Below are 27,835 nucleotides of genomic sequence, written 5' to 3' on the forward strand. Positions count from 1 at the left end.
AATAACAACCTTCCTTGTTTTGACAGGATTTTTTTGTTCCAAACACAATTGAGTGACAAAAATACTTGAAGTTTAATACACGTCAAAAGGTTATATTCGGTGTGTGTGTGTGTGTGTGTGTGTGTGTGTGTGTGTGTGTGTGTGTGTGTGTGTGTGTGTGTGTGTGTGTGTGTGTTCATGTTAGAAATAAATGCACTGGGGGCGCCGTGGGACCCATCCAAGATGGCGGCCGTGTGGTACGTCCGCACTGGACGACCTCTCGGTCTTTCTGTCCCGGAAGCAGCAGCAGCCGGAGGAGGAGACGTCATCACCGCTGCTAAAGCTAAGCGAACGAACGAAGTGAGTGAAAAAAAAGTGTTTGGTAAGGACAAGTGAGCAGAACTGCAGGATTTTCTGCTCCTGTGCAGGAGAAAGCAGCAGGTTGGAGTTTACCCCCCCGGCTATAACGGTGTCATGCTTCGGGCCGACACATGTAGGGAAAGAAAACATGACGCAATGGAAAGGTTTCGCTCAGACTCCAACCCTGACACACTGTTGATGAGATGAGACTTAAAGGTAAACCTATATTGTATAGATTGGTAATATCGATACACCAAGACAAACTGCTCCTGTAAAGCAGCTGCAAACACTGTAAGTTATTTCACACATATACGCACATCATCAGCTGTCAACTATGTGTTATATTGCATTCGATTGAATTGAACATTGTTAGTAAACAAGAAAACAAATATTCACAAATTAATATGTATGGTAACTTTCATCATAATCATTATCATATCCATAATTATTATCACCAATCGTTATAATCATCAGTCATTATCGTAATCATTCTGGGGATTTTTCATTAGAAAAATAATATGTAATGACAATATAGTTGACTGGTAATCCAGAAATGAAATATGAAGTGTAAGCTGAGTGAAGTCCAGACGGTCCACCATCAGGGGGAGCGCCTCCTTTACTGTCCTGAGCTACTTTCTGACTTAAATGGTTCCAAAGGTCTGGCTCAGGTCCCTGCAGCCTGCAGGCACCTGCAATAAACACGTGTGTTTTTGAAAAAGTTTCTTGGAACTCATTTTCACTTCACTCTCATACGTAAGTATTGTGCATGCTCTGTACTGTTAATTGTATTACTTGTGATGGGATTTAGGTCCATTTCCTGCTGGTTGGAGAACCGATATGCTCTTCCACTTTAAGAAAATGTGCCACACATGCTGAAAGTTCAGATCTTCATGTGAGAGACGACAATATGAAGAGATGCATTTAACTAGTTTCTTTTACCACATTAAGTTCCTTTCTTGTACAAATGATAGGTATTGTATTGAGGTGACATCAAGCATCACTTGCTGTGGTTCCAAGCTATTGTTTTGTGTTGTCAGTCAGTATTGTATGTTGAGAGCATATTGTGTGTTATGAGTGTGTTGTGAGTGTGTTGTGTGTTGTGAACATATTATGTGTTGAGAGCGTATTGTGTGTTATGAGTGTGTTGTGAGCGTATTATGTGTTATGAGTGTGTTGTGAGCGTATTATGTGTTATGAGTGTGTTGTGAGTGTGTTGTGTGTTGAGAGCGTATTGTGTGTTATGAGTGTGTTGTGTGTTGTGAACATATTATGTGTTGAGAGCGTATTATGTGTTATGAGTGTGTTGTGAGCGTATTATGTGTTATGAGTGTGTTGTGAGTGTGTTGTGTGTTGTGAACATATTATGTGTTGAGAGCGTATTGTGTGTTGAGAGCGTATTGTGTGTTATGAGTGTGTTGTGAGTGTATTGTGTGTTGAGAGCGTATTGTGTGTTATGAGTGTGTTGTGTGTTGTGAACATATTATGTGTTGAGAGCGTATTATGTGTTGAGAGCGTATTGTGTGTTATGAGTGTGTTGTGTGTTGTGAACATATTATGTGTTGAGAGCGTATTGTGTGTTATGAGTGTATTGTGTGTTGAGAGCGTATTGTGTGTTATGAGTGTGTTGTGAGTGTGTTGTGTGTTGTGAGCGTATTATGTGTTATGAGTGTATTGTGTGTTGAGAGCGTGTTGTGAGCGTGTTGTGTGTTGTGAGCGTATTATGTGTTATGAGCGTATTGTGTGTTGTGAGCGTGTTGTGAGTGTGTTGTGAGTGTATTGTGTGTTGTGTTGGCAGGATGCAGTACTGCAGTACTCGTGGTGGTGTCGGTGGCTGGAGCTTCAGGGACGTCCTGTTTTCGGGCTACGCTCCGGACGGAGGGATGTTCATGCCGGAGACGCTGCCCCTGCTGCGCTCCGACACCCTGAGGGGCTGGAAGGGGCTGCCCTACCCCAGTCTGGTGGTGGAGGTGGCCTCGCTGTTCATCCCTGCTCCGCTGATCCCCAGAGCGGACCTGGAGGGTGAGAGGGGCCACAACCCCACCCACCAACACCATCACGACCAGTTACAATGGAGGCGTGGCAGTAGCTGCACTCACAGTGATCCACACTCCAGCTGCACAAGGAGGAAGTCACATTGAATAACTTCCTGGGAAAAAAACGTGCAGTCTACACTCCTTTATCATTATCTAACCCTTTCATCTCCCTTACTGACATTCATTTCTGCATATATTCTCCTTTATGTATTTAAAAATCCACTCGAACTAGAATTGCCAAGGATTCCTAGAAAGTATCTGAGTACATGTTCCTGCTGCTGAGCAGCACGGTGTGTGTTCTTTGTATTCATGCACATTGTGGAGTGTTTTACTTTAGGTTTCAGGGGATTTCTTTGCCCTGCAGGAGTTTTTCCCCCAATAATTTCTCAAATTAATTCCAAAAATGAGACATACATTTTAGGCGAAACAAAAAAAGATCTCATTAAAACACATTTTTACAACTGAATCAAATTATTACATGTTCAAAAACCATTAAGGACAGTGACAGTGACAGACGACAAAGGAAGAGTAGTCAGAGTGAAACACTCTAGATGACGGGAGTCAAACACATTTTATTTAGTTTAGAGGCCACATGCAGCACAATTTGCCCTCGATTGGCCAGACTGATAAAACAGTGACATCATAACCTTTAAATTTAAACTTTAAGGATTTTCTTTGTTGTAGTGCAGAGAAAATGCGATGAAAATGTTTATATTATTCTAAATCTGAATAATCACTACAGAAAATTACTGCAATCTCTGCATGAAACCAATTGAAATGAAACCTTCTGGAGGAAAATATTAGCAAAAATGTGTTTAAATAAAAAAAAAAATTTTTTTTTAATTATAATTAGTTTGAATGATTACAATCTGCTTGGTTTGTCGTGCAGATTGGAGCCTCTTGCAGGTCCACGGGCCTGATGTGTGACACCCCTGCTTCAGAGACACAACGTCGTTTAAACTCTTTAAAGGTTCACATGCAACACAAGTTCCTCATCATTATAAGCACTTTCCCCCATACAAAAGTCAAAAAGAGCTGAAGTGTGTTCTTTAATCGCCTGCAATATGATTGGGTTTACTCATTTTTGGAAACACTGCAGCAGGATTTCTCTGCACATACTCAATTCTACAATTGCTTCAAATACCTGCAAAACCTTTTTTCATGAGCATAATGTTGTCCACAGGATTTGGATGAGAACTGAAGAAAATGGTATTTAACTGTCAAACAATGGCTCAGAGATCTTCTTGAGATAAAAAGATGATCGTGTCAGACATCTCCATTGCATAGACTAAACCCCTCTTTTTCAAGTCAAATGCAGCTTGATTGTAAATTCATCCATACAGAATGTACAGGACACACAGTGACTTTAAATCACGTAGCTCATCAGACCCTTGGTGCAAAATTAAAACATTTGGAATTCAGTGGTACAATAATTAATATAAATCTACATTTCGGCATTATTAAAAACTCAAATAGTAGCTGAAAATAATAATAATTCCTTGCATTGCAATAGAGTCTGGGCAGTGGCTGATGCTCGGACCCCAATAAACATAATTAGCAGGAGTTGACTGACACGCCGTCTCCCTTCAGTGACGAGCACAGAAACGATGTATTGACTGTGTGTGTGTGTTTTTGCAGCCCTTGTGAGTGAAGCCCTGTCTGGCTTCTCTGTGCCGGAGGTGGTCCGGATCGCCCGGCTGAAGGATGGCCTGTCAGTGCTGGAGCTCTTCCATGGAGACACGTTAGCATTTAAAGACCTGGCCATGACCTGCACCGTGCGCTTCCTCAACTACTTCCTGCAGAAAGAGAGCTGCCGGGCCACGGTGATCGTAGGTGAGAACACCAATAACCTGCACCGCGGTTTCAAACCAAGGACTCAGTCAGAGGGTCGGGGGGGTCAGGTCTGCACATTGATCAGCATGTTGCTTTCTTTTTAAACTCTCCTGCTTTCATATGTAAGCAAGTTGTTCTGTGTGTTGAACCCGCAGGACCCTCAATGCAGCACCTCAGAGACCAGAGAAATTAATGTTGAACAAAAATGGAATGGAAAAACCCCAGTGAAAATGTTCATCAAACAAAAGTGTCAAAATGATAGGGACAGAGTGAACGGTCTGGGTTTTCCTCCAGAAAATGGTACAGAGCAACACAACAGGGCCAGGATGGTTTATGACCGGACACATGACCCCAAGCAAAGGTGACAAAAAACTATATATTTTATTGACACTGTGTTCAGGTAATAAGTTTACAACTTTGTTTCTAGAAATATTCCAATCCTCAAAGTGGTGGACCTGCACTCTAACTAAACTCAGACTTATGTTGGATATGAATGACTTATTTATGGTTTTAATATTTTGCTAGTCTTGGAGAGAAACATTCACACGAAGCTAAAAGGACGTTATATAGATAGTCTTTGAATTTAAATATAGTCTAATATAGTGTGTGTTGAGTTGACATGAATGCCATGGTTTTTGCGGAATAAATATACAATACAATACAATATAGCTGTTCCTGCTGCACCAGAGTCACCGTCTCACTCCTGTAGGCCTACTCATCTCCAGCGGACATGAGACCCATGAGGGTGGTGTGGTCCCTGAACTTTGGGAGTTTGACGGACTGCTGTCCAGATGTGCAGCAGCTGCTGGTGTCCAGATGTGCAGCAGCTGCTAGTGTCCAGATGTGCAGCTGCTGGTGTCGAGGGAAAATAAGAGAAGGAAGAGGAAATTAGGTGCTGACAGTCCAAGTGTCCTCAGGAAGTTAGTAATCGGGGTCAGCTGGGAGAGCTGGTCTCTGACCACAGCTGGACGATGGAAGAAGAGCTGAAATCCACAGATATCAAAATAAGCATTTTTAGATTAATGATCTTTCATCTAAATAACATTATTTTGATATCTTGATAAATAACACATTAGTCATGATTTAGTATAATCACGTTAAAGCATGACAAAAATACATGTTGCTATGACGAGCTCTAAAACCTACTGGAAAGACTCAAATAAGTCATTTTTGTTAAATGGTCACAAAGCTGACTTGAAACCACTTTTTCTAAGATTTTAGAAATAAAGGAAGGTTGGATGTTGGCCTGTAATTTGCTAAGACTCCTGGGTCAAGGTGTGTTTTTGAAGAAGAGGTTTAACACCAGCAACCTTACAGGCTTGTGGTACATAACCTAAGATTAGTTGATCTGATCTAGTATTGATGTACTAATCACAGGGAAAATATCTTTAAACAGTTTAGTGGGTATTGGGTCCAGTAAGCAAGTTGCTGGTTTAGACGAAGACACGATTGAGTAGAACTCCAGGACTTCTATAGAGTGAAGCTGGATCACTGGAAGTCAGGCTCCACTAATGAATGTAAAGATGTGGTTGATTGATCGGTGACTGCACTGGGCAGTGACTCTTTAATCTTATCACTAATAGTTAGAATCTTGTTATTAAAGAAATTTACAAAGTCATTACTGCTCAGAGTTAAAGGGATATGAGGTTCGACAGAGATGTGACTGTTTGTTCGTCTGGCTATTGTATTGAAGAGAAATAGAGGATTGTTCTTGTTTTCTTCTATTAAGGAGGAAGAGTAGGTAGTTTGTGTTTTGCGTATGGATTTTTTTTTATAGATGAACAAACTATCTCTCCAGGCTGTTCTAAATACTTCTAAATGAGTTAAATACCATTTCTTCTCTGAGAATATTATCATTATATCATGGAGCAATCCTCCTCTGAGTTGTTGCTTTTATCTTCAAGGTGCAACAGAATCAAGTGTGGAGCGAAGTAAGGCTGCTGTTCCATCTACAACCAAGTCAACCTGAGTAGGGCTGAAGGTGTGGCAGCTGTTTACTGCTGGTCCATCTACAACCAAGTCAACCTGAGTAGGGCTGAAGGTGTGGCAGCTGTTTACTGCTGGATCCACGATGGTATTGAAGTCAGTATTGGTGGAGAACTTCCCTGAATTTGGTTCCAGCATTGTCTGATAGATATCTCTTATATTTCAGTTTGTTTTCAGGGGCTATAAAGCCAGTTAATGTAAATTTGAATGATACAGAAAGTGATCTGACAACAGAGGGTTGTGGGGAAAAACTGTTAATTGGTTCAAATTCAGAGTATGGTCCAGGAGGACGGTCCACTATATCCCCGTCTCCACCGCACAAAAAGTGCCGGCCTACACCGGTCTAAACTGCTCCGGTGTGCGTGTCATGACAGGAATGCAGTCTAAACCACTCCGAAGGCGACCGCTTTTCCGCTCCCCTTCCGTTGGGGTACCAGGACCATGGAACGGGTCTGAGGTTGAGCTGCTGTCTGCTGATTGGTCAGTGGTTTACGACACGCCCTCAATATTTTAATGTGCCGGCTGAATCCTCTGCTGTCAGTGTGGTCAGCTGTGCTCTGGTGGTTTTTATTTTCCTTTTCTTTTCTTTGCTGCTCAACTTTAGTGTTTGTGGTGAAACAGCGACTTGAGGCAGGGGGAGACCGGGGGGAGGGACTTTGCACCGCGTTGGAGCTTCCTGTTTGCAGCATAGCGCTCGCCGTGGCGCTGATGTGCGTCCGGGACACCGGAGTCTGAAGCTTTGGGCTCCGGCGCTGACCGCGCTCCGGCAGCTCCGCTTCCCAGAGGCGGTCAGCGTTCTGTTCAGCCGCGGTCAGTGGCGCTTTATCGCGGGGACGGACCGCGGAAGCCATGAAAAGGAGCTTGGAGCTCGGCGCCTCCGTGTTCCGGCGCTGAGCTGCTGGACCGCGATCAGCGCCGGAGTGGAGAGCCTCCTGCGTTTGAGCAGAAAGCTCAGACTCCCGTGTCTGTGCCTCAGCCAACCGGGGGGAACGCTCCGGCCACTTGCCCCACACCCGAGCGCCAGAGTGCGGGGCACGTCGCCCCAAGCTGCTGGCAAGTGGCCGGAGCGTTCACTCTCTCACAAACACGGAAGCGGCTGCGGCACTGCCGCTGCAAAAAATAACCACTGCAAAAAGTAACAGTGTTTTTTTGGGGGGTTTTTCCGCTGCAAAAAATAACAGTGCAAAGCGGAGGATGTAAACAACAACCGAGGATTCACAAGATCTAGATCTGACGACTTTCTTTTCTGTTGTAATGTCACATTTCTGCGGAGCTCATAAGCCCCGCCCACTTTTAAAGCTCCTCTCTGCAGTGGGAACGCGACCCAAAATTTCGGTCGGGGTCTCTATTCCGTACCGCTCCGCTCCGTCCCGGCACTTGTGTGCGGTGGAAACGGGGCTTTAAGACAAGTAGAACTGGCTGCTGGGTTTTTCAGTCACAATGCATCAGATTTAGAGTGAGGTTTTCAAAGGATTTCTGGTTAGTTTTAGGTCTGGGATGGATAAGGAGACTAGAGCTATAAATAGATGCTCCTCCTCCTCATCGTCCAGTTTCTCCAGGAAGATGGTGATTAACATGATGGTAGGAGTTTCTTCATTGAGGCTGAGCTATTCATCTCTTTTTAACCAGGTTTCAGTGACGGTCAATAAATCAAATTTGTGATCTCTTATTAAATCACAAGTAAAGATTTAGACGATAGTGAACGAATATTTAACAGTCTACATTTGACTGTTGTGGGATTTTGTTTACTGATAGGAGCAGTTTTGATTTTTTATCAGATTCCTCTGTTTAACTGTGGGATTCATCTTGTCTTTGGTAAAATGTCATGGAACAGAAACAGTCTCCACATGAAAGATTTGGATGTTGGAGGGTGAGGACACAGCAGGAAGAGAGTTTAGTTTTGAGAACACAGATGGTGAGGATGTAGTTGACAGAAGAGAACAGTAGGGGGTGCTGGTGCTGCCAACAGCAGCCTGAGGAGTCCATGAGGAAGGACATTCAGTCTCGGGAGGGCGAGTGTACTTTATGTAGGATATTAGCAGCTAATATCTCGCTCCCGAGCATTTATTGCTTGAAATCAGTTGTCATTGTGGTAAAATCCCTGCATTGCTTCGTTCAGTGTTTGGGTACTGAAAGGAATTTTGTCAGGTGCTTTGAGAAAAGTTTTGTGTTGATTAAATGGATCCTTTATGAGGAAACATGAAGTACCATTTCCTGGAATACCTTTTGACATTAGAGGTTTTTTCCTCATGATTACTTCTCTATTAGTGTGCCATAGTGGCAACATTAGGAATGAAGCATGAGATTAGAAAGAGTATGAAACATGAAGATGCAACAAGAATAAGGTTGAAATAAAACAAACAAACAAGTAAAGTATTTTTTCAGGTAATTTCACCATTATTGTTTCTGTTGCATGTTTTTCTCTTCAGGCACGTCAGGTGACACCGGCGGTTCGGCCATACACAGCGCCAAAGGTCTCCCCGGGGTGGATGTGGTGGTGGTTTACCCCCGAGGACGCGTCACTGCGGTGCAGGAGAAACACATGATCTGCTGCCTGGAGGACAACGTCCACGTGTTTGCAGGTTGTCTTCAAAAGCAGTTTCTTCTTAAACCAGACTCATAACCTTGTAAGATTTGAAAGATTTGAATTTGTTCTTCTGCAGCGGACGGCAGCTCCGACGACATCGACCAGCCTCTGCGTCGACTGTTTGCTGACCAGGACCTGGTCAAGACTTATGGTCTCATGAGTCTCAACTCAGTCAACTGGTCCCGGATCATGGTCCAGTTGGCCCACTTCATCTATGCCTACCTGGAGCTCAGCGGTATGGACCCAGATGCCGGGGCAGACATGGAGCTTCCTGAGCTGGAGGTGGTGGTTCCTACAGGCGGGGCTGGAAACATCGCAGGTGACCCGATTACTGAGTAATGAAACAGGGATAAAACAGGAAAGCTAAAGATTCTGTTTGAGGCCGGATTGACACCTGAGGAGGTTTTCCTGGTTCAGAATCACAGTGAGCAGAGTCAGAGGACAGGTTGAGGGTCACAGTGAGCAGAGTCAGAGGACAGGTTGAGGATCACAGTGAGCAGAGTCAGAGGACAGTGTATTACACAGCAGCTGTCCTCTCTTCTGAGCTGTTGCTCACTTTCACTACTGCTTGAAATCTCAACCCTCATATGCACTGAGAGCCAGACTGCATTACTTTAAGTCTGATTACTTTTTCAAGTAACCAATAAAGTAAAGGAGTACTTTTGCAAAAACAGTCATTAGATTACTGTTATTTTACCGCCAGCAGGCCAAGGTGCCGTGATCCTAAACCATGGTTTTGTTTTGTGAGCCTGTCTTTTAGCAATGACGTATGAGCAGCACGACGGGGGAGTAAACAAGAGATTATACGGAGAGCAGCACAGAGCAACGTAGAACAGCAGAGAGCAGCAGAGAGCAACAAAGAAACAGAGAGCAGCACAGAGCAACATAGAGCAGCAGAGAGTAACAGAGAGCAGCACAGAGGAACAGAGAGCAACACAGAGCAACAGAGAGCAGCACAGAGGAATAGAGAGCAACACAGAGCAGCACAGAGAACAGAGAGCAGCACAGAAGTGCACAGAGCAACAAAGAAACAGAGTAGCACAGAGCAGCACAGAGCAACAAAGAAACAAAGCAGCACAGAGCAACACAGAGTAAAAGGGCATCACAGAGCAGCAGAGAGCAACAGAGGGCAGCACAGAGCAACAGAGTAACAGAGAGCAGCACAGAGGAATAGAGAGCAACACAGAGCAACACAGAGCAGCACAGAGGAACAGAGATAAGCACAGAATTGCACAGAGTAACAGAGAGCAACAAAGAAACAAAGCAGCACAGAGTAAAAGGGCATCACAGAGCAGCAGAGAGCAGCAGAAATCAACAGAGAGCAGCACAGAGCAACAGAGGGCAACAGAGAGCAGCATAAAGCAACTGAGCAGCACAGCAGCAGAAAGCAATAGAGAGCAGCGCAGAGCAACAGAGGGCAGCACAGAGCAACAGAGTAACAGAGAGCATCACAGAGGAACAGGGAGCAACACAGAGCAACAGAGAGCAGCACTGAGGAATAGAGAGCAACACAGAGCAGCACAGAGAACAGAGAGCAGCACAGAAGTGCACAGAGCAACAAAGAAACAGAGTAGCACAGAGCAACACAGAGTAAAAGGGCATCACAGAGCAGCAGAGAGCAACAGAGGGCAGCACAGAGCAACAGAGGGCAACAGAGAGCAGCATAAAGCAACTGAGCAGCACAGCAGCAGAAAGCAATAGAGAGCAGCGCAGAGCAACAGAGGGCAGCACAGAGCAACAGAGTAACAGAGAGCAGCACAGAGGAATAGAGAGCAACACAGAGCAACACAGAGCAGCACAGAGGAATAGAGAGCAACACAGAGCAGCACAGAGGAACAGAGAGAAGCACAGAAGTGCACAGAGTAACAGAGAGCAACAAAGAAACAGAGAGCAGCACAGAGCAACAGAGAGTAATAGAGGGCAACAGAGAGCAGCACAGAGCCACAGAGAGCAACACAGAACAGCAGAAAGCACCAGAGAGCAACTGAGCAGCACAGAGCAGCAGAAAGCAGCACAGAAGAGCACAGAGCAACAGATAGCAACAGAGAGCAGCAGAGCGCTACAGAGGGCAGCACAGAGCCACACAGAGCAGCAGAAATCACCAGAGACCAACTGAGCAGCACAGAGCAGCAGAAAGCAGCACAGAGCAACAAAGAAACAGAGCAGCACAGAGCAACAGAGGGCTACAAAGAACCAGAGAGCAGCACAGAACAATAGAGAGTAGCACAGATCAGCATAACGCAACAGAGAGCAGCACAGAGCAACAGAAAGCAACAGAGAGCAGCACAGAATAACAGAGAAGCACAGAGTAACAGAGTCACAGAGAGCAGCACAGGGCAACAGAGATCAAAAAAGAAACAGAGCAGCACAGAGCAGCAGAGAGCAACAGAGAGTAGTACAGAGCAACAGAGAGCAGCACAGAGCAGCATAGAGCAACTGAGCAGCACAGCAGCAGAAAGCAACAGAGAGCAGCACAGAGTAACAGAGAGCAGCACAGAGCAACAGAGAGCAACACAGAACAGCAGAAAGCACCAGAGAGCAACTGAGCAGCACAGAGCATCAGAAAGCAGCACAGAGCAACAAAGAAACAGAGCAGCACAGAGCAACAGAGGGCAACAAATAACCAGAGAGCAGCACAGAGCAGCAGAACACAACAGAGAGCAGCACAGAGCAACAGAAAGCAACAGAGAGAAGCACAGAGTCACAGAGAGCAGCACAGGGCAACAGAGATCAACAAAGAAACAGAGCAGCACAGAGCAACATAGAGCAACAGAGAGTAGTACAGAGCAACAGAGAGCAGCACAGAGCAGCAGACAGCAACAGAGAGCAGCATAGAGCAACTGAGCAGCACAGCAGCAGAAAGCAACAGAGAGCAGCACAGAGTAGCAGAGAGAAGCACAGAGCAACAGAGAGCAGCAGAAAGCAACAGAGAGTGGCAGAGGGCAACAGGGAGCAGCACATAGCAATAGAGAGCAGCAGAGGGCAACAGACAGCAGCACAGAACAGCAGAAAGCAACAGAGAGCAGCACAGAAAAGCACAGAGCAACAGAGAGCAACAAAGGAACAGAGAGCAGCACAGAGCAACAGAGTGCTCTCTGAGAGCAATAGAGAGCAGCACAGAGCAACACAGAGCAACAAAGAGCAGCACAGAGCAACAGAGAGCAGCAGAAAGCAACAGGGAGTAGCAGAGGGCAACAGGGAGCAGCACAGAGCAACAGAGAGCAGCACAGAGCAACAGAAAGCAGCAGAGAGCAATAGAGGGCAACAGAGAGTAACAGGGCAGCACAGAGCAATAGAGAGCAGCACAGAGCAGCAAAATGCAACAGAGAGCAGCAGAGGGCAACAAGGAGCAGCAGAGGGCAACAAGGAGCAGCACAGAGCAACAGAGAGCAGCACAGAGCAACAGAGAGCAGCACAGAGCAGCACAGAGCAACAGAGAGCAGCACAGAGCAATAGAGAGCAGCACAGAGCAGCCGTCCTATAAAGAGCATGTTGTCCTGTTTGTCTCGGTTCCCTCTCAGCTGGCACCATCGTGAAGCTGATGGGATTGCCCCTTAAACTGGTTGCCATGGTGAATTCTAATGACATCATCCACCGGACGGTGACCACCGGGGACTTTTCCATGGCAACTTGTGCCACACAAACCTTGGCCCCTGCCATCGACATCCAGGTACACGCCTGGCGGTCCCTCCACCTGTACTGGAGAACGACTGGTCTGCTGCTCTGAGGTGCTACTGCCAAATCTGATTGGACAGCCTCTGATCCAACTTCAGAGCAGTTTACAGACATGTTGGTAAACTGCTCTGAAGTTGGATTGAGCCCTGATGTCTGTCAGGTAGAACTCCTGGTCCAGCTTCACTGTTCCAGAACCTTCAGTGAATTTGGTCCTCAGCTTTTCGTCCGCAATTAACCTTCTTGGTTTTCTTCAGCACGGTAACTGTTTCTGTTCTGTCCCTCACAGGTTTCTCACTCTGAACTCTATCAGATCTGCTTCTGTTTTCTATTCTCACATTAAATTCTGCTGCGGTTATTTTTTTTTTCTGGAGGCCTTTTTTGGTTCTGTCAGTTCAAACTCTGAAGTAGTGGAAGTTTTGCTGTGGTACTGTAGCAGCATTCTGTTGGCACATGGTGACATCGAGTGGCCACAGATGGTATTTTACAGTGTATGTAGAAGTTTCTTCACAATACTGTATAAGCTATAGTGGTGTTTCAGTCAGGGCCAGCATTAATAAAATACACCCCCCCTCCCCCCCCCCACACACACACATACACATCATGTCCTACAGTAAAAAAACAATCAGAATCCAATAAAAGGCCACTATTATGCATCAGTACTTAATTCACACCAACATAACAGCTCATCAACAACCACTACACATCAAGACACCACTGTACAGCTTCACCATCACATCATCTTCCAGTGTTTCCAACAGGAGGGGAAGGGGGAGGCGAGTCTCACGCACTACTGTCATGAGATGCGTGCTTGTCTGTCTGTGTGCACGATTGTAAGGGACACACCACTTTACAATGAAAAACAGGATCAAAGCACCAATCTATTCCAGAGAAAGTAAAAAAAAAAAAAGAACTAGCATCACCATCACTTGTAGATTAAATCCATCCTGCTGTAAAATGCTGCACAAAGCCTTTGTTGGTCTGAGTTTAGCTCCTGGTGTCGGTCTGGTGTCGGTCTTCTTCTACTCACAATTTACATTTCTTCTGGAAACTTGAAAAAGGCCCTGAAGAAGGTCTGCTATTGTATCATCTTGCTGTTAAATTAGCCGCCATCACTCCAGATTAGCAGATAATAGAGCGTCATCACCACCTGCCCATGGGCCAATCATCAAGCTCATTTCAATGACGACACCAAGACCAGCACTAGAAACTCTGCTGGCCCTCAGGCGGTCTGTCAATAACACATCACAATCTGATTGGCTGATGATACTGTCACTCAACATTGTAACCCAATAGCAGGTCCAGCTTCCATCAGAGGGTAGCAATGCAGTTACTGCTGGTCCCCAGCAGGGGGAAGGAGCTGTGATGTGTTTAGAGGACATAGGAGATTTGACCTCCACAAAATATAACCAGTCGTCACTAATTGATTCCAGACACAGATTTCAGAATCACTTTTTCATTATTAACAAAAGAGAAAAATAATTTTTGACAGGGCTCGCAGTGGGTTAAGGTTAACCTCTCGGGTTAATCTCTAGGGGTTAAGACTGCACACCACTGTGTATAACGGTGTATCACGACCAGCCAAAAGTGTGACTTATAGTCCTGAAAATATGGTATAGACCAGAGTCAGTGTGCGGCTCATGGATCCAACTAGTTAACTGAAACCATTGCGTGCAGCTCTTCGAAAGTGTTCTTGTGTGAACCTCAGATCAGATTTTCTTGAGTCGTACTCAAATGCATCACTCAGTGAACTGCACCGTGTCCATAACATGGTCTCACAGTTTAACACAAAACCTGCCTGAACAGGATGAAGGGGGTTGCCTATACTCATCACAGACTTTGGAGAAGTCAATATAAAGAGAAGTAAATGAAGGTAAAACTATAAATTGTTTTGACGAAAAGATTTTTATGACTGAATTTGTGAATTCTGAACTAAAAGCTTGTGTAAAAACCAAGACAGCCGCACAGCAGAAATCCAAAGAATACGTCTGAGTTCAGAAGAGAAAACAATGTGAAGCTGTGATCAGCAGCACGTTAGGCTTTTTACTGACGCAGGAGGTTGAACTGCTTAAATATTCCAGGTTTGTTTGCCTGTAGGACCCGTACAACATGGAGCGGGTGTTCTGGCTGCTGCTGAACAGAGACGGAGCGTCAGTGAAAACAATGATGGAGGAGTTCCAGCGTTCACAGAGACACGCTCTCTCTGAGAAACACCATAAACTGGTAGAGCTGCTCGGCATGATGGAAATCCTCCGTGAGACTCAACCGGGACTTTAAAGCTTCTGTGTTTGACTCACAGCTTTTGCAGGTTATGTCGAGCGGCTCGGTGACGGACGACGAGATCCTGGAGACGATGAGGAGGTGCTGGGAGGACAACCAGTATATCCTGTGTCCTCACTCAGCCGTGGCCGTTTGGCATCACTACCACTGTCCGCACGTCGCCCAGCTCCGCAGGTCAGTAGCACACTTCAATCAAACCTGCAAATACTTTCAGCTCATTGCCTCTGCAGCTGAAGTTGGTTCCAGGGTGGCAGGGGTAGATAAACTGACCCTATGATCTCTGTATCAATCCTTTGTTTCTTTCATTTTTATCACCTGAAGGATAACATTTATCCATAAGAATGAAAGATTCTTCACCAGAAGATCAGACTGAAACATGAGATAAAAGTATTTTTAATTCAAAATCTTTTTTATTAACATTTTCTCATTATAACAAATGTGCAGTGCTGGATAGTCATTACAGAGACATGAGATAGCCGTGGGTGTATATCAATCACATCATGCACAAATGAGATGTATAAAAACATAAAGAAGAAAAAAAGGGGGGGGGGAATGAAAAAAAGAACAAAATAATCCCTCCCATGTCATTGCCAGATTACTAGTCGTAGCATAGAACCACTCTTAAACCAAAAGCTCGGAGTGTATAATAAGTGTGCAGCATAGCTGAGCTGTACTCGAGGACCAAGCCTTTAAAGGGTCTGGAAGTCTTTTAGGAAGGGGCCCCACACCTTCTGGAACTTCTTATTTGAATGCTGAAGTGAGTGTCTACTTTTCTCCAGTTTTAAGCAGGACATGATATCTTCAAGCTATTGCGCGTGAGTGGGAGGGAAAGTGTCTTTCCACCTGAGCAGAATTGCTCGTGGAGCCAAAAGGGAGGCAAAGGATAGAGTGTGTTGCTTTGCTATAGTTAACTTTTTCACCCCTCCCATGACCCCCAACAGAGCAGTCAATGGGTTTGGTTCTAATTTGATGTTTAACACCCGAGAAAGTGTATGAAAAACCTCCCTCCAGTATTTCTCAAGGCCTGAGCAGGACAGTACATGTGAATGAGAGAAGCTTCCACATGTTTGCATTTGACACAGTATGGACTAATATCCGGGTACATGGAGGACAGTTTTGCTTTTGAAATATGAGCCCTATGTACCACCTTAAACTGAATTAAACATTGACGTGCACAGAAGGAGGTTGAATTAACCAATTTGAGAATGGAAAGCCAAGAATCCTCTGATAAAGGAAAACCCAAGTCCTCCCCCCATGCTGTTTTGAGCTTCTCTGTGGGGGCACTCCTAAGATCTAACAGCTTGCCATAAAGAGCCGAAATTAGCCTCTTTTTAAGTGGATCTATAGAGAGGACAGTGTCAACGATGGTCAAATCCGCTGCTGTTACAGATCTGGTCGTCTGGGAGAGAACAAAATGTCTTGCCTGAAGATACCTGAAGAAATTTGACTTAGGGAGGCTGAATTTTCTACTAAGCTGCTCAAATGATGCCAAACTGTTATCTATGAACAGATCCTTGAAACGTACAATCCCCTTCCTGTGCCATTCTTGAAAGACAGAGTACTGACAGGATGGTTTGAAAAGATAGTTTGATGCAATGGGGCTTAGCAGGGAAAAGCTATGAAAAACAAAATACTTCCTAAATTGGGCCCAGATTTTTAGAGTGTTTAACCACTGGATTTCCGATTGATCTAAGTGAGGGAAGTGGAAGTGAGGATCCAAGGAGTGCAAGAATTGACAAATTGTTGTTTGACTGTAACTCCATCGCCACCCAGTCAGGACAGTCAGGCTGGCCATAACAGGAGGACCAGAATGCAAGGCAGCGCAAGTTAGCCGCCCAATAAGAGAAGCGAAAGTTTGGAAGGGCCAGACCCCCTGTCGCCTTGGTCTTTTGAAGATGAATCCTGTTCAAACGTGGTCGCTTACCCTGCCATAAATATGAGGAAATAACTGAGTCGAGAAGTTGAAAAAAGGATCCGGGGATAAAGAGTGGTAAGGCCTGGAAAAGGTACAGAAATGTAGGTAGAATGGTCATTTTGATTGAGTTGATGCAACCCACAAGCGACATCGACAGGGGCGACCATTGTGTTAGGATTTGTTTAGTTTGATTTAACAATGTGATAAGGTTCTCCTGGAAAAGATCTTTATGCTTCCTTGTCACAGATATGCCTAAATAGGAAAATTTGTTGTTCTCAATTTTGAAAGGAAAACTGCTAAGGTCTAAGGCACGTGCTTCATTGTTGATGGGAAAAAGCTCACTTTTATTGAGATTTAATTTATAGCCTGAAAGTTTACCGAACTGACTAAGCAGCGACAGAACAGGGGGCAATGAAGCTGCTGGATAAGAAATGAAGAGCAGCAGGTCGTCAGCATAAAGTGAGACTTTAATCCATGAAGTAAAGTTTGGACCAAAACCAGATTTGTTCAGCACAGTAAATAGGTAGACCCATTCAACGCGATCGAATGCTTTCTCTGCATCGAGGGAAACAACGCATTCAGGGACATCTTCAGAGGCAGAGTAAATAATGTTGAGTCTTATGTTGAAGTAGAACTGCCTGCCTTTAACAAAGCCTGTTTGGTCTTTGGATATGATTGTAGGGAGGGAATTCTCCAATCTATGGGCTAGGACCTTGGCTAAAACTTTAGCGTCTGTGTTTGGGAGGGAGATAGGCCTGTAGGAGGCGCACTCCTAGAGATCACACTATGCAGTTCAAATGATACATCTTGACTGATAAGGATTGAAACTCCTCGGGCTTTGGCTTGAAATGAGGAATGGAATCCCTGTCCCGACCATCTTGAAAGTAGACGGTTATTGTCTGAACTGCGAATATGGGTTTCTTGTAAAAAGGCTATTTCTGTTTTAAGTTGTTTTAGATGTGAAAAGACCTTTCTTCTTTTAACAGGGTGATTTAGGCTCTTAACATTCCAGCTCGCCAGCTTCAAATGTCTACTCATAGCATTTGACATGAAAAGTTAGGATGTGAGCACAGTGACCTGGACAAAAAACTGAGAAGAAATGGATATGACTAGTGCAAAGTATTAGTTTCAAAGGAATAATTAAAACGTTTCTGGCAATGACATATCCCCCCACCCCGCCCTCCCCGACCAAGACAACTGCTAGAAAAAAAAGCAGCAAGCTCTTCAGAACCAACATTACACAACGACACATCTTCCTAACTGGCACTAAACTAACTATTGCTCCTATATTGTGAACATTTATGGACTTAGAACCTCAAAACCAACGTGTATACTTAAGCGGAATAGTAAAAAGTAAGTTAGTAAAAGAAGGGATTCCCTTTCCAAAATAGGACTTTGACACCCTGATTTGAGCTCTGAAATATGATTACAGAAAGATAAAGCAGATACAAATTCCTGGCCCAAATAATGTAGTATTAAAATTGTCAACCAAAATTATGACAGAGCTAGCAGGTAAAGTGGTAGAACTTATGATGCTCTCAAAAGGTGCACGTAATGGCAGAATCAAAACAAATCAAGTTTCAAGCACAATGTCAATGCAGATTGTCTAAACAGCACAAGATTTGTTCACAAATTTGAAGAAGAGAAATTTTTTTTTTTTTATCGGTAATAGTTGTCCGCAAAGGGGAGCGGGCAATAGATACTCACGTACGAACCAGATGAGTGAACATGCCCACCTATGTAAACAAACCACACCAACTAAAATGGTAGCGGTAGTGAGTTGTTAAACCGTGCTATTACGGCGGCTTCGGAGACTTGCGGAGGGTCTCGATGTATTTCTGCGCCTCGTCCACGGAGCTGATCCACTTCCTGGCCCCACCGGACAGCGTGAGACGGAGCCGGGCGGGGTAGAGGAGAGAAGGCTTCAGACCCAGTTTGTAAAGTTCTGCCATTACTCCAAACTATTCTGATCGCTGACTGAGAACTTCGGGGCTGTAGTCCTCCACAACGCGAACCGGCTGGCCGTGATATTCAAGTTTCCCTCTCTGATGAGAAGATCCTTGGTCTGGTACCGGTGTAGGCGGAGGATGACTGGCCGTGGTCGCTGTCCGGGGGTCCGGCTTGGACGCTAGAGAGCGATGGGCTCTGTCGATTTCTGGTGGTGAGGGCAGTGTGTTATTCCCAAATATCTCGCACAGCAGCTTCGAGAAGAACTCGGTAGGAGATCCGCTTTCAATGGACCCCGGTAGACCTAGGAGTCGTATGTTCTGCCTCCTCCTTCGACTCTCCAAGTCGTTAACTTTAGCCTTTAGCCGAGCATTATCATCGCAGTAGAGTCGAGCAGATGCCTTCGAGGTCTACAACTCGTTGACTGAGGTCTTCTGTAGCAAGTTGGAGGGACGAGACACGTTGGCCATGGTCCTCCACTGCGAGCCGCTTTGGTCAAGTTTCGAGTCGAGCTGACTGAATGATGTCTTGAACTCGGTGGCTAACGCTGCACGGTGTTCCTCAAGCAGCTCGGTGATGGCTGCTAGGGTATAGCTAGCGCTAGCATCTTCTTTTTTGCTGGACTTGCCACCTTTCGCAGCCATTTCAGAGGTAGCAGGACTTGTTTAGGCGAAACAAAAAGAGAAAAGAGAGAAAAGGGAAGAGGGAATTCCGTTTGTCTTGAAAGTTTGAGGGCTGAGTGGTTTAAAAAGTTAAATATTCATGGGAGCACTCGCACAACACGTCTACGCCATCAACTCGCTAACCGGAAGTCCAGATAAAAGTATTTTGAATAAAAAGTAAAAGTAAAAAGAGTTGAAACAAGATGAAATTAAGTCTGAAGTCACACTCCTGTTGCATATGTTGGCTGAAGGCAGGACTTCCTGTAATTTCACATTAAAGTAAAAAGAATTGTGGTTTGGTTCATCCTGCCAGTTAAAGTTTCTTTTTCCCCCCCCCACTTTAATTGTGAAAGTTATGCTTGGACTTTATATTCAACCTGCGACTGTCAGAATGTTTTCAACTGGTGGTCTTATGTTGTAACTTATTTATCATTTAAATTTTACTGAATCACTTTTACATCTTTAATACTTATAGTTTATAATCTTTGTGTATCAATACAATTTCGATATTTTGTCCATTTACTCTGTGTTCTTTGATGATTGAGTTTTAAAGGTGGTCAATATGGAGATAAATCCAAGCCAAAAGGTTTGTTCATTTAAAAAAAGTGATTCAAAAATTGATCTTGAAATGGAAAGTTTAAGGTTTGATCTTGAATTTTAAAAGATTAAAACCACTGTATTCGGAATACAAATATGTATATCAAAGGTTTATTCAGCTCAAGTATGATTTAGATTTGTTTTCAAGTTGAGATTTTTGTTTCCACTTTTAGATCGTATTTTTTCAGTATCAAACTTTGTCTGTGTTGTGTTTTTTCACATTCATATCTGTGTGTCTGTGTTGGGGCGTGGCTTCAACTGAGAAGGACTGGGATCGTGAGTGACTGCATGGACACCTAACAACGTCTAACCCTAACCTTAACCCTAAGGTGTTAGGATGCTTCCTAAAGGAGTTAAGGAAAGGTGTTATGAGGCTTCCTAAACGAGTTAAGGAAAGGTGTTTTGAGGCTTCCTAAAGGAGTGAAGGAAAGGTGTTATGAGGCTTCCTAAAGGAGTGAAGGAAAGGTGTTATGAGGCTTCCTAAAGGAGTTAAGGAAAGGTGTTATGAGGCTTCCTAAAGGAGTTATGGAAAGGTGTTATGAGGCTTCCTAAATGACTTAAGGAAAGGTGTTATGAGGCTTCCTAAATGACTTAAGGAAAGGTGTTATGAGGCTTCCTAAAGGAATTAAGGAAAGGTGTTCTGAGGCTTCCTAAAGCAGTTAAGGAAAGGTGTTATGAGGCTTCCTAAAGGAGTAAAGGAAAGGTGTTATGAGGCTTCCTAAAGGAGTAAAGGAAAGGTGTTATGAGGCTTCCTAAAGGAGTTATGGAAAGGTGTTATGAGGCTTCCTAAAGGAGTAAAGGAAAGGTGTTATGAGGCTTCCTAAAGGAGTAAAGGAAAGGTGTTATGAGGCTTCCTAAAGGAGTTATGGAAAGGTGTTATGAGGCTTCCTAAAGGAGTGAAGGAAAGGTGTAATGAGGCTTCCTAAAGGAGTTAAGGAAAGGTGTTATGAGGCTTCCTAAAGGAGTTATGGAAAGGTGTTATGAGGCTTCCTAAAGGAGTGAAGGAAAGGTGTTTTGAGGCTTCCTAAAGGAGTGAAGGAAAGGTGTTTTGAGGCTTCCTAAAGGAGTTAAGGAAAGGTGTTATGAGGCTTCCTAAAGGAAGGTGAGGCTCCAGGCTGGTGAGGCTCCTGGCTGGTGAGGCTCCTGGCTGGTGAAGTTCTTGGCTGGTGAGGCTCCTGGCTGGTGAGGCTCCTGGCTGGTGAGGCTCCTAGCTGGTGAGGCTCCAGGCTGGTGAGGCTCCTGGCTGGTGAAGTTCTTGGCTGGTGAGGCTCCTGGCTGGTGAGGCTCCTGGCTGGTGAGGCTCCAGGCTGGTGAGGCTCCTGGCTGGTGAGGTTCCTGGCTGGTGAGGCTCCTAGCTGGTGAGGCTCCTGGCTGGTGAGGCTCCAGGCTGGTGAGGCTCCTGGCTGGTGAGGCTCCAGGCTGGTGAGGCTCCTAGCTGGTGAGGCTCCAGGCTGGTGAGGCTCCAGGCTGGTGAGGTTCCTGGCTGGTGAGGCTCCAGGCTGGTGAGGCTCCAGGCTGGTGAGGCTCCTGGCTGGTGAGGCTCCAGGCTGGTGAGGCTCCAGGCTGGTGAGGCTCCTAGCTGGTGAGGTTCCTGGCTGGTGAGGCTCCTGGCTGGTGAGGCTCCTAGCTGGTGAGGCTCCAGGCTGGTGAGGCTCCTGGCTGGTGAAGTTCTTGGCTGGTGAGGCTCCAGGCTGGTGAGGCTCCTGGCTGGTGAGGTTCCTGGCTGGTGAGGCTCCTAGCTGGTGAGGCTCCTGGCTGGTGAGGCTCCAGGCTGGTGAGGCTCCTGGCTGGTGAGGCTCCTGGCTGGTGAGGCTCCAGGCTGGTGAGGCTCCTAGCTGGTGAGGCTCCAGGCTGGTGAGGCTCCTGGCTGGTGAGGTTCCTGGCTGGTGAGGCTCCAGGCTGGTGAGGCTCCAGGCTGGTGAGGCTCCTGGCTGGTGAGGCTCCAGGCTGGTGAGGCTCCAGGCTGGTGAGGCTCCTAGCTGGTGAGGTTCCTGGCTGGTGAGGCTCCTGGCTGGTGAGGCTCCTAGCTGGTGAGGTTCCTGGCTGGTGAGGCTCCTGGCTGGTGAGGTTCCTAGCTGGTGAGGCTCCTGGCTGGTGAGGCTCCTAGCTGGTGAGGTTCCTGGCTGGTGAGGCTCCTGGCTGGTGAGGTTCCTGGCTGGTGAGGTTCCTGGCTGGTGAGGCTCCTGGCTGGTGAGGCTCCAGGCTGGTGAGGCTCCTAGCTGGTGAGGCTCCTGGCTGGTGAGGCTCCTAGCTGGTGAGGTTCCTGGCTGGTGAGGCTCCTGGCTGGTGAGGTTCCTAGCTGGTGAGGCTCCTGGCTGGTGAGGCTCCTAGCTGGTGAGGCTCCTGGCTGGTGAGGCTCCAGGCTGGTGAGGCTCCTGGCTGGTGAGGTTCCTGGCTGGTGAGGTTCCTGGCTGGTGAGGCTCCTAGCTGGTGAGGCTCCTGGCTGGTGAGGCTCCTAGCTGGTGAGGTTCCTGGCTGGTGAGGCTCCTGGCTGGTGAGGTTCCTGGCTGGTGAGGTTCCTGGCTGGTGAGGCTCCTGGCTGGTGAGGCTCCAGGCTGGTGAGGCTCCAGGCTGGTGAGGCTCCTAGCTGGTGAGGTTCCTGGCTGGTGAGGCTCCTGGCTGGTGAGGTTCCTAGCTGGTGAGGCTCCTGGCTGGTGAGGCTCCAGGCTGGTGAGGCTCCGACTCCTCTGGACTCAGATTTACATTGTAAGAAGTGAAAAGAGCTTCTTATTTCACTCTTCATCCAACAGCATCAATTAGTAAAGCTTCATATCATCAGCATTCCTCTTTCACTCACACTGACACAAACACAAACATAAACACTGGAACATGTTTGTCCTACAAAGAAAATGTCTTTTATAGAGATGGACAGAGCGTCTTCTTGTGTTCAAGCAATTCATATTTACTGTAAACAAATTAGAGTAGAGATGTGTGCAGCACTAATTCAATTTTGACCTTCAGTGTTACGATCAGCAGGAACAATTCTCTCACACATACATTAAAGGTGAACAGGAGGATTTTCCCAAATTTTAGGAAAGAACCGCCCTCTCCACCTTTTGAAAAAATGCACATGCGCAACGCTCTCCCTGCTCCCGAGACGGAACGCCTACTAGAACGTGACGAGCCCAGTTCTCCTCCTGCACGCTCTGTTTACAAGTTACAAGTCGGCATCGCTCACACAAGCTCACTTTACAAGAAGATTTGCACTTTTTTCCACTATGTCAGACTCGCCACCGGTAAGTGAAAGTCTATTTACGACAAGCAAACATTTTTAAAAGAATATGTGTAAAGCCAACCGTAATCAGGGATTGTGAATAAACATGTTTTCGTGTCTCTGAAAGCGCGCATGCGCAGAAAGTGAAAACTAATAGATCCACGCTACCTGGGGACGAGCACGTACGACGGCCTTGCGTAATATATCACCAGAATGATTGACAGTTGGGAGTACCAATAGTCTTGATGATCCACCCGGAAATATAACATCCTCCTGTACACCTTTAAGTAAATGACACAGGCTCCTGTATAACACATATTTCAGTAAAATTCATATTGTTGATATGCTAAGGAACAGAAATGGGCGGTGTCATGTGACCCAGTTTGTATTGGATCACAGTCAGACATGAGGAACAGCTCTCCACTGCCTCACCTGGGATTTCTGCCTGGATTTCATCCACAAATACTCAATTTCTCAGCCGTTTTCACTTAATAAAATGTCAAAAATGTATAGAGTCATACTGAAAATGCATCTGTAACACAAATCAGTGGAAAATATTAATATTTAGTTATTAATATTTTTCTATTTTTTTTCTTTTTTCATGATGGCAGGTGAGGCACTGCCTCCCCTGACCACACGTCACTGACCTAAATGTTCCCCAGAACAACAATGCTTTGGATGATTTGATGATCAGTGAATACAAGACATACATATATATATACGTATATATATATGTATATACATACATTCAATATACCCACGGTTCCTGATGACAACATAGTCAGGATGCTGTCACTCTGAATGACAGCCTGTCTCAGTTGAAACCACACCCCCCACGCCACAGTACAAAAACATAATATGAATGTGAAAAAAAGTGTTGGAGGTGAAAAGAAAATTTCAACCTAAAAGCATAATTTGAATGTGAAAAAGAAATATGCTCCGAATCTGAAAACATTAAATCTGCAACTGAAAAATACTACCTTAAAAATCTATTTGAGTGAAAAATAAAAATACAATTTTTTCAAAATGATTTCGAATTGCAAGTTGAAATAAAAACCCTTTCCTATCCTTATTTTTATTTTTTGAGTAGTGTTTTTAACTGTATTTTCTTTCTTAACTTTTAGTTTTTAATTAGATTTTTTTAAATCACATTTATATTTTTCAAATGAACAAACCTTTTGGCCTGGATTTGACTCCATAGAAGTGGAAGCTCACATTTCATATCCTGATCAGCTGATCTTATATAATATATAGGTCATGTATATAATGAAAGATTCACACAAACATCAGACCACCTTTAGAAAATCATTCAAAAAGGACAAAAAACTCTGTTAGTTTGATTTGATCTGAAATGATTCAAATGTGTCCGTTCACAATGTGCAACCTTCGATATCTAAGCTCTCTAAATGAATGAACCCATTTATTACAGATGTTATATAGCAACAGCATCTCCAGCCAAGTTTGAGGCGGCCGTGCAGAAGGCAGGCCTGACCTTTGACCCCCCAGAGGCAGTGAAGGCATTGGACAAGCTGCATAGCCGTTCCCAGAACCTGGAGCGGAGCAGCAGCTGGTCCAGCGACTGGGAACAGAGGCTGCGGGCGTGGATCCTCTCTGTGGGCAGTGTCAGGGCCGCCGGAGGCATTTTCTACAATCAATAACATGACTCCGGAGCTGTCAGTGATCTTTACACCTCTTATCTACACCGAGCGATGAACACCTCCTGATGGACTTTGCTCTGTAGCATAATGTGACGCGCCTTTGTATTTGTACAGCCAAGTCATACACAACCACTCACACGTCTGCTTCGTCTCTCGCAGCAGAACTCAAGTGTGAGGCTGCTTTTAAGCACTGGCGACTGGAGGTCCTGTCTCTGAGCAGCCCGATACTGTCCATTCCTGGGTCTGTCAAATAAATCACTGAGACAAATTAAACATCTGTGTCGGTTTGATCTTATTTACTTGCAATAGTAACTTGCATTATTCCAAATTAACTAATAGAAGACCTACCCATGGGTTTTCTTCAGCTCGCCTTTATTTCGGTTTGTATGATATTTCAATCTACTGAGCTTGTTTCCTAACGTACACGGTACATTTGACAAGACAGAGCTGAGAACGCCTCGTGTTCCGTCGGTCACTGCCTCCACTCTGGTCACGTTTTGTTTTTACCGTCTGCTTGCTCTTAGTGTGGCTGGTGGTGTGAAGTCAGTTGGAAACTTTGCTGGTACTGAACGAGGTGCTTTTGAGAAGAATACAGTGAACAAGGCTGACATATTGTTTCCTGTTTGTCTCCACTGGATGTTTACATGAATCACCAGCTTCACACACATCATTAAAAATAACAGTCTTACAGACCACTGACACACATACACACATATAGCTGAACACACAAAGTAGCTATATTAATATGTTTATTGTTTATGGCTGTTCATGAAAATAAATATAATATGATAAATATTATTCTGTATATAGCAGTGTTTTTCAACCTGTTTGAGCCAAGGCACACTTTGTTGTTTGGAAGAATCTGGAGGCACACCACCACCCGAAAATGTTAAAATGTGAAACTCTGTAGTCTATATTAACAATATAAAGTCATTCTCATCAAAGTTTTATCAACAGGAATCAAATAAATACAGAAAAAAAGTATTTATGATGTCTTTTTTTAATAGTGACTCCCTCAGTGTGAAACCTGGACCTGATGGATGAAGAGCTGAGATCCTGGTTCACATTCTTCCTTTTCAAAAACTTCTCCATCACTGTCACTGACACAGTACTTTGATACAAGATGGTAGCAGGAGGTGGAGATGAACCACACTGACGTCTGTTAAGTTTCGATTTCACTGGCAAATTTATGTGCTGCCATCTAGTGGCGAAGAGTATTTATACATGATTACTCTTCAACACACTGCTCTACCAGCTGACAGCGGCTGTGAGAGCAAATGATTTTTAGAAAAAAATGTGAAATTGGATACTTTCCCACGGCACACCTGACGAGATCTCTGGAACACCAGTGTGCTGCGTGGTTGAAAAATACTGGTATATAGTCTATAGTTTTTTTATATATAAAACATTGAATCTCAATTATGAGACTGTTCTGTAAATAGTTTTCAAATAAACAATAAAGCAACTTCTGATCAATCCATATCAATTTCAGACTTAAAATAATTTACCGATTTAAGGCCCACCCTGTTTCACTTGAACCACGCCCACTTCCGGGCTAGGCCCCGCCCACTCCGAGTACTGATATGGATACAGATAATTTAGATGGTTAAACAGATAGCCTGGAGGGCATGATTATCAGGAACGCAGTGAACATTGAAGCCCTGAAAAATTCAATGGATTTGCATTGAGTCGTTGAAAACGAATATGCTAGAGGTCAAACCATCAGTGAAAGAAATTACCAACAAATATGAGAACTGCAACGTAGACTTAATGAATGTGAAAGATATGGATGAAGATGGACTTCATGGTGTCCCTGATGGCCAACCAGAACATACCAAGGCCAAAGTTACCAACATCTGCTGTGCTGTGGTGCCGGGCTCTCAGCAGAAGATTATGGATGACATCTATATTGTTTCTCACCTGGGCAGATACCAGGAAACATCAAACAAGCACAGGACAAATCTCATCCACTTCACAAACAGATCTACCAGAGACCTTCTGTGGAAGACGGCAAGAACAAGTGAGTGCCTGAAAAACAACAAGCTGAGGTTCTCTGAAGACCTGGCTGCTGATGATAAAGCCATAAGGAGCAGCCTGTGGCCATGATCAAAGCGGCAAAGAAAGAAGGGAAAAAAGCCCATTTTGCAGGTACCCATGTCATGGATGGAAAGGAGCAGCCTGACCTGCTTCAAATGGACACTAATAACACGCTGTGGATGGCCTTCAAGATAGATGGCCTCCCCGAGCCAATCACTATATGGCCTCTAATTTGAGCCAATTAATGCAAAAATTCAATTTGATTGATATTTGGAGAGAAAAAAATCCTATTACGAGTTCATATCCATGGAGCAATAAAGCACACACTCGCTTATCACGCATAGACTTCTGGTTGGTTTCCAGTTGTTTTATAGTAATGCGATCAATGTTGATATCCTGACGACTCCTCTAACAGACCACAGAGCAATCTCAATACAAATGTCTCTGAATACGAATAGTCACCTTACAAGTTCGTACTGGAAACCGAACAGCTCCATTCTAAAACACGACAATGTGTGTAAAATTGTTATGTCATTAATTGATCGCTACTTGCATAACTCTTGAACAGAAAATCATTTTTGCAGTAATTGGGGACTGTTCAAATTCAAACTATCCACATTTTTATGAACAAATGGAAGTTCGGTCACTAAAGCTAAAAAAGCTGAAGAAGAAAATATAATTTCAGAAATAACATCAATAACACAAGTAATACCTGGAGCTTTAACTGAGAACAAACACCACTTAATCGATTTGCAAAGCAAATTGGACAACATCTATAGACGTAAGGCTGAGGGGGGCCTTTGCGAGAAGCAGGAGAAGATTATTGGAAGAAGGGGAACGAATCACTGCTTATTTCTTTCAACTTGAAAAACAGAATGCTAAAATGAATACAATACAAAAACTAAACATTGATGGAGATACTGTATCACAGATGAGCTCCAAAAAATAGCTAAATAATGTTCAGACTTTTACACCAAAACTATATGAATCAATATACGACGAAGACTTGCCTCGTCAGTTTCTGGGCTCTCTCACAGAAGCCAAATTAATTGACAGTGATTTCAAAGAACATTGC

General features: G+C 44.7%; 1 protein-coding gene across 3 annotated transcripts; it reads left to right on the forward strand.

Moving 5' to 3' along the window:
• The first annotated feature begins 211 nt into the window (after nucleotides 1–211).
• Nucleotides 212–25,167, forward strand: thnsl2 (threonine synthase-like 2). 3 transcript variants are annotated; one of them, XM_080509799.1, is made up of 9 exons: nucleotides 212–339; nucleotides 2,135–2,358; nucleotides 4,011–4,205; nucleotides 8,621–8,773; nucleotides 8,855–9,097; nucleotides 12,300–12,448; nucleotides 14,548–14,673; nucleotides 14,759–14,904; nucleotides 24,495–25,167. In XM_080509799.1, exons 2-9 carry the CDS (start codon nucleotides 2,136–2,138, stop codon nucleotides 24,721–24,723), a joined length of 1,464 nt encoding a protein of 487 aa, XP_080365925.1. In that variant the 5' UTR covers nucleotides 212–339; nucleotide 2,135; the 3' UTR covers nucleotides 24,724–25,167. The 3 variants fall into 3 exon arrangements, with proteins under 3 accessions (XP_080365925.1, XP_080365923.1, XP_080365924.1); XM_080509797.1 differs by having other exon boundaries at nucleotides 14,750–14,904; nucleotides 24,495–25,165; XM_080509798.1 differs by lacking the exon at nucleotides 212–339 and adding an exon at nucleotides 372–555 and having other exon boundaries at nucleotides 14,750–14,904; nucleotides 24,495–25,165.
• The last annotated feature ends 2,668 nt before the right edge of the window (nucleotides 25,168–27,835 follow it).

This window comes from Blennius ocellaris (genome assembly GCF_963422515.1).
Source record: "Blennius ocellaris genome assembly, chromosome: 15".
Classification (NCBI taxonomy): Eukaryota; Metazoa; Chordata; class Actinopteri; order Blenniiformes; family Blenniidae; genus Blennius; species Blennius ocellaris.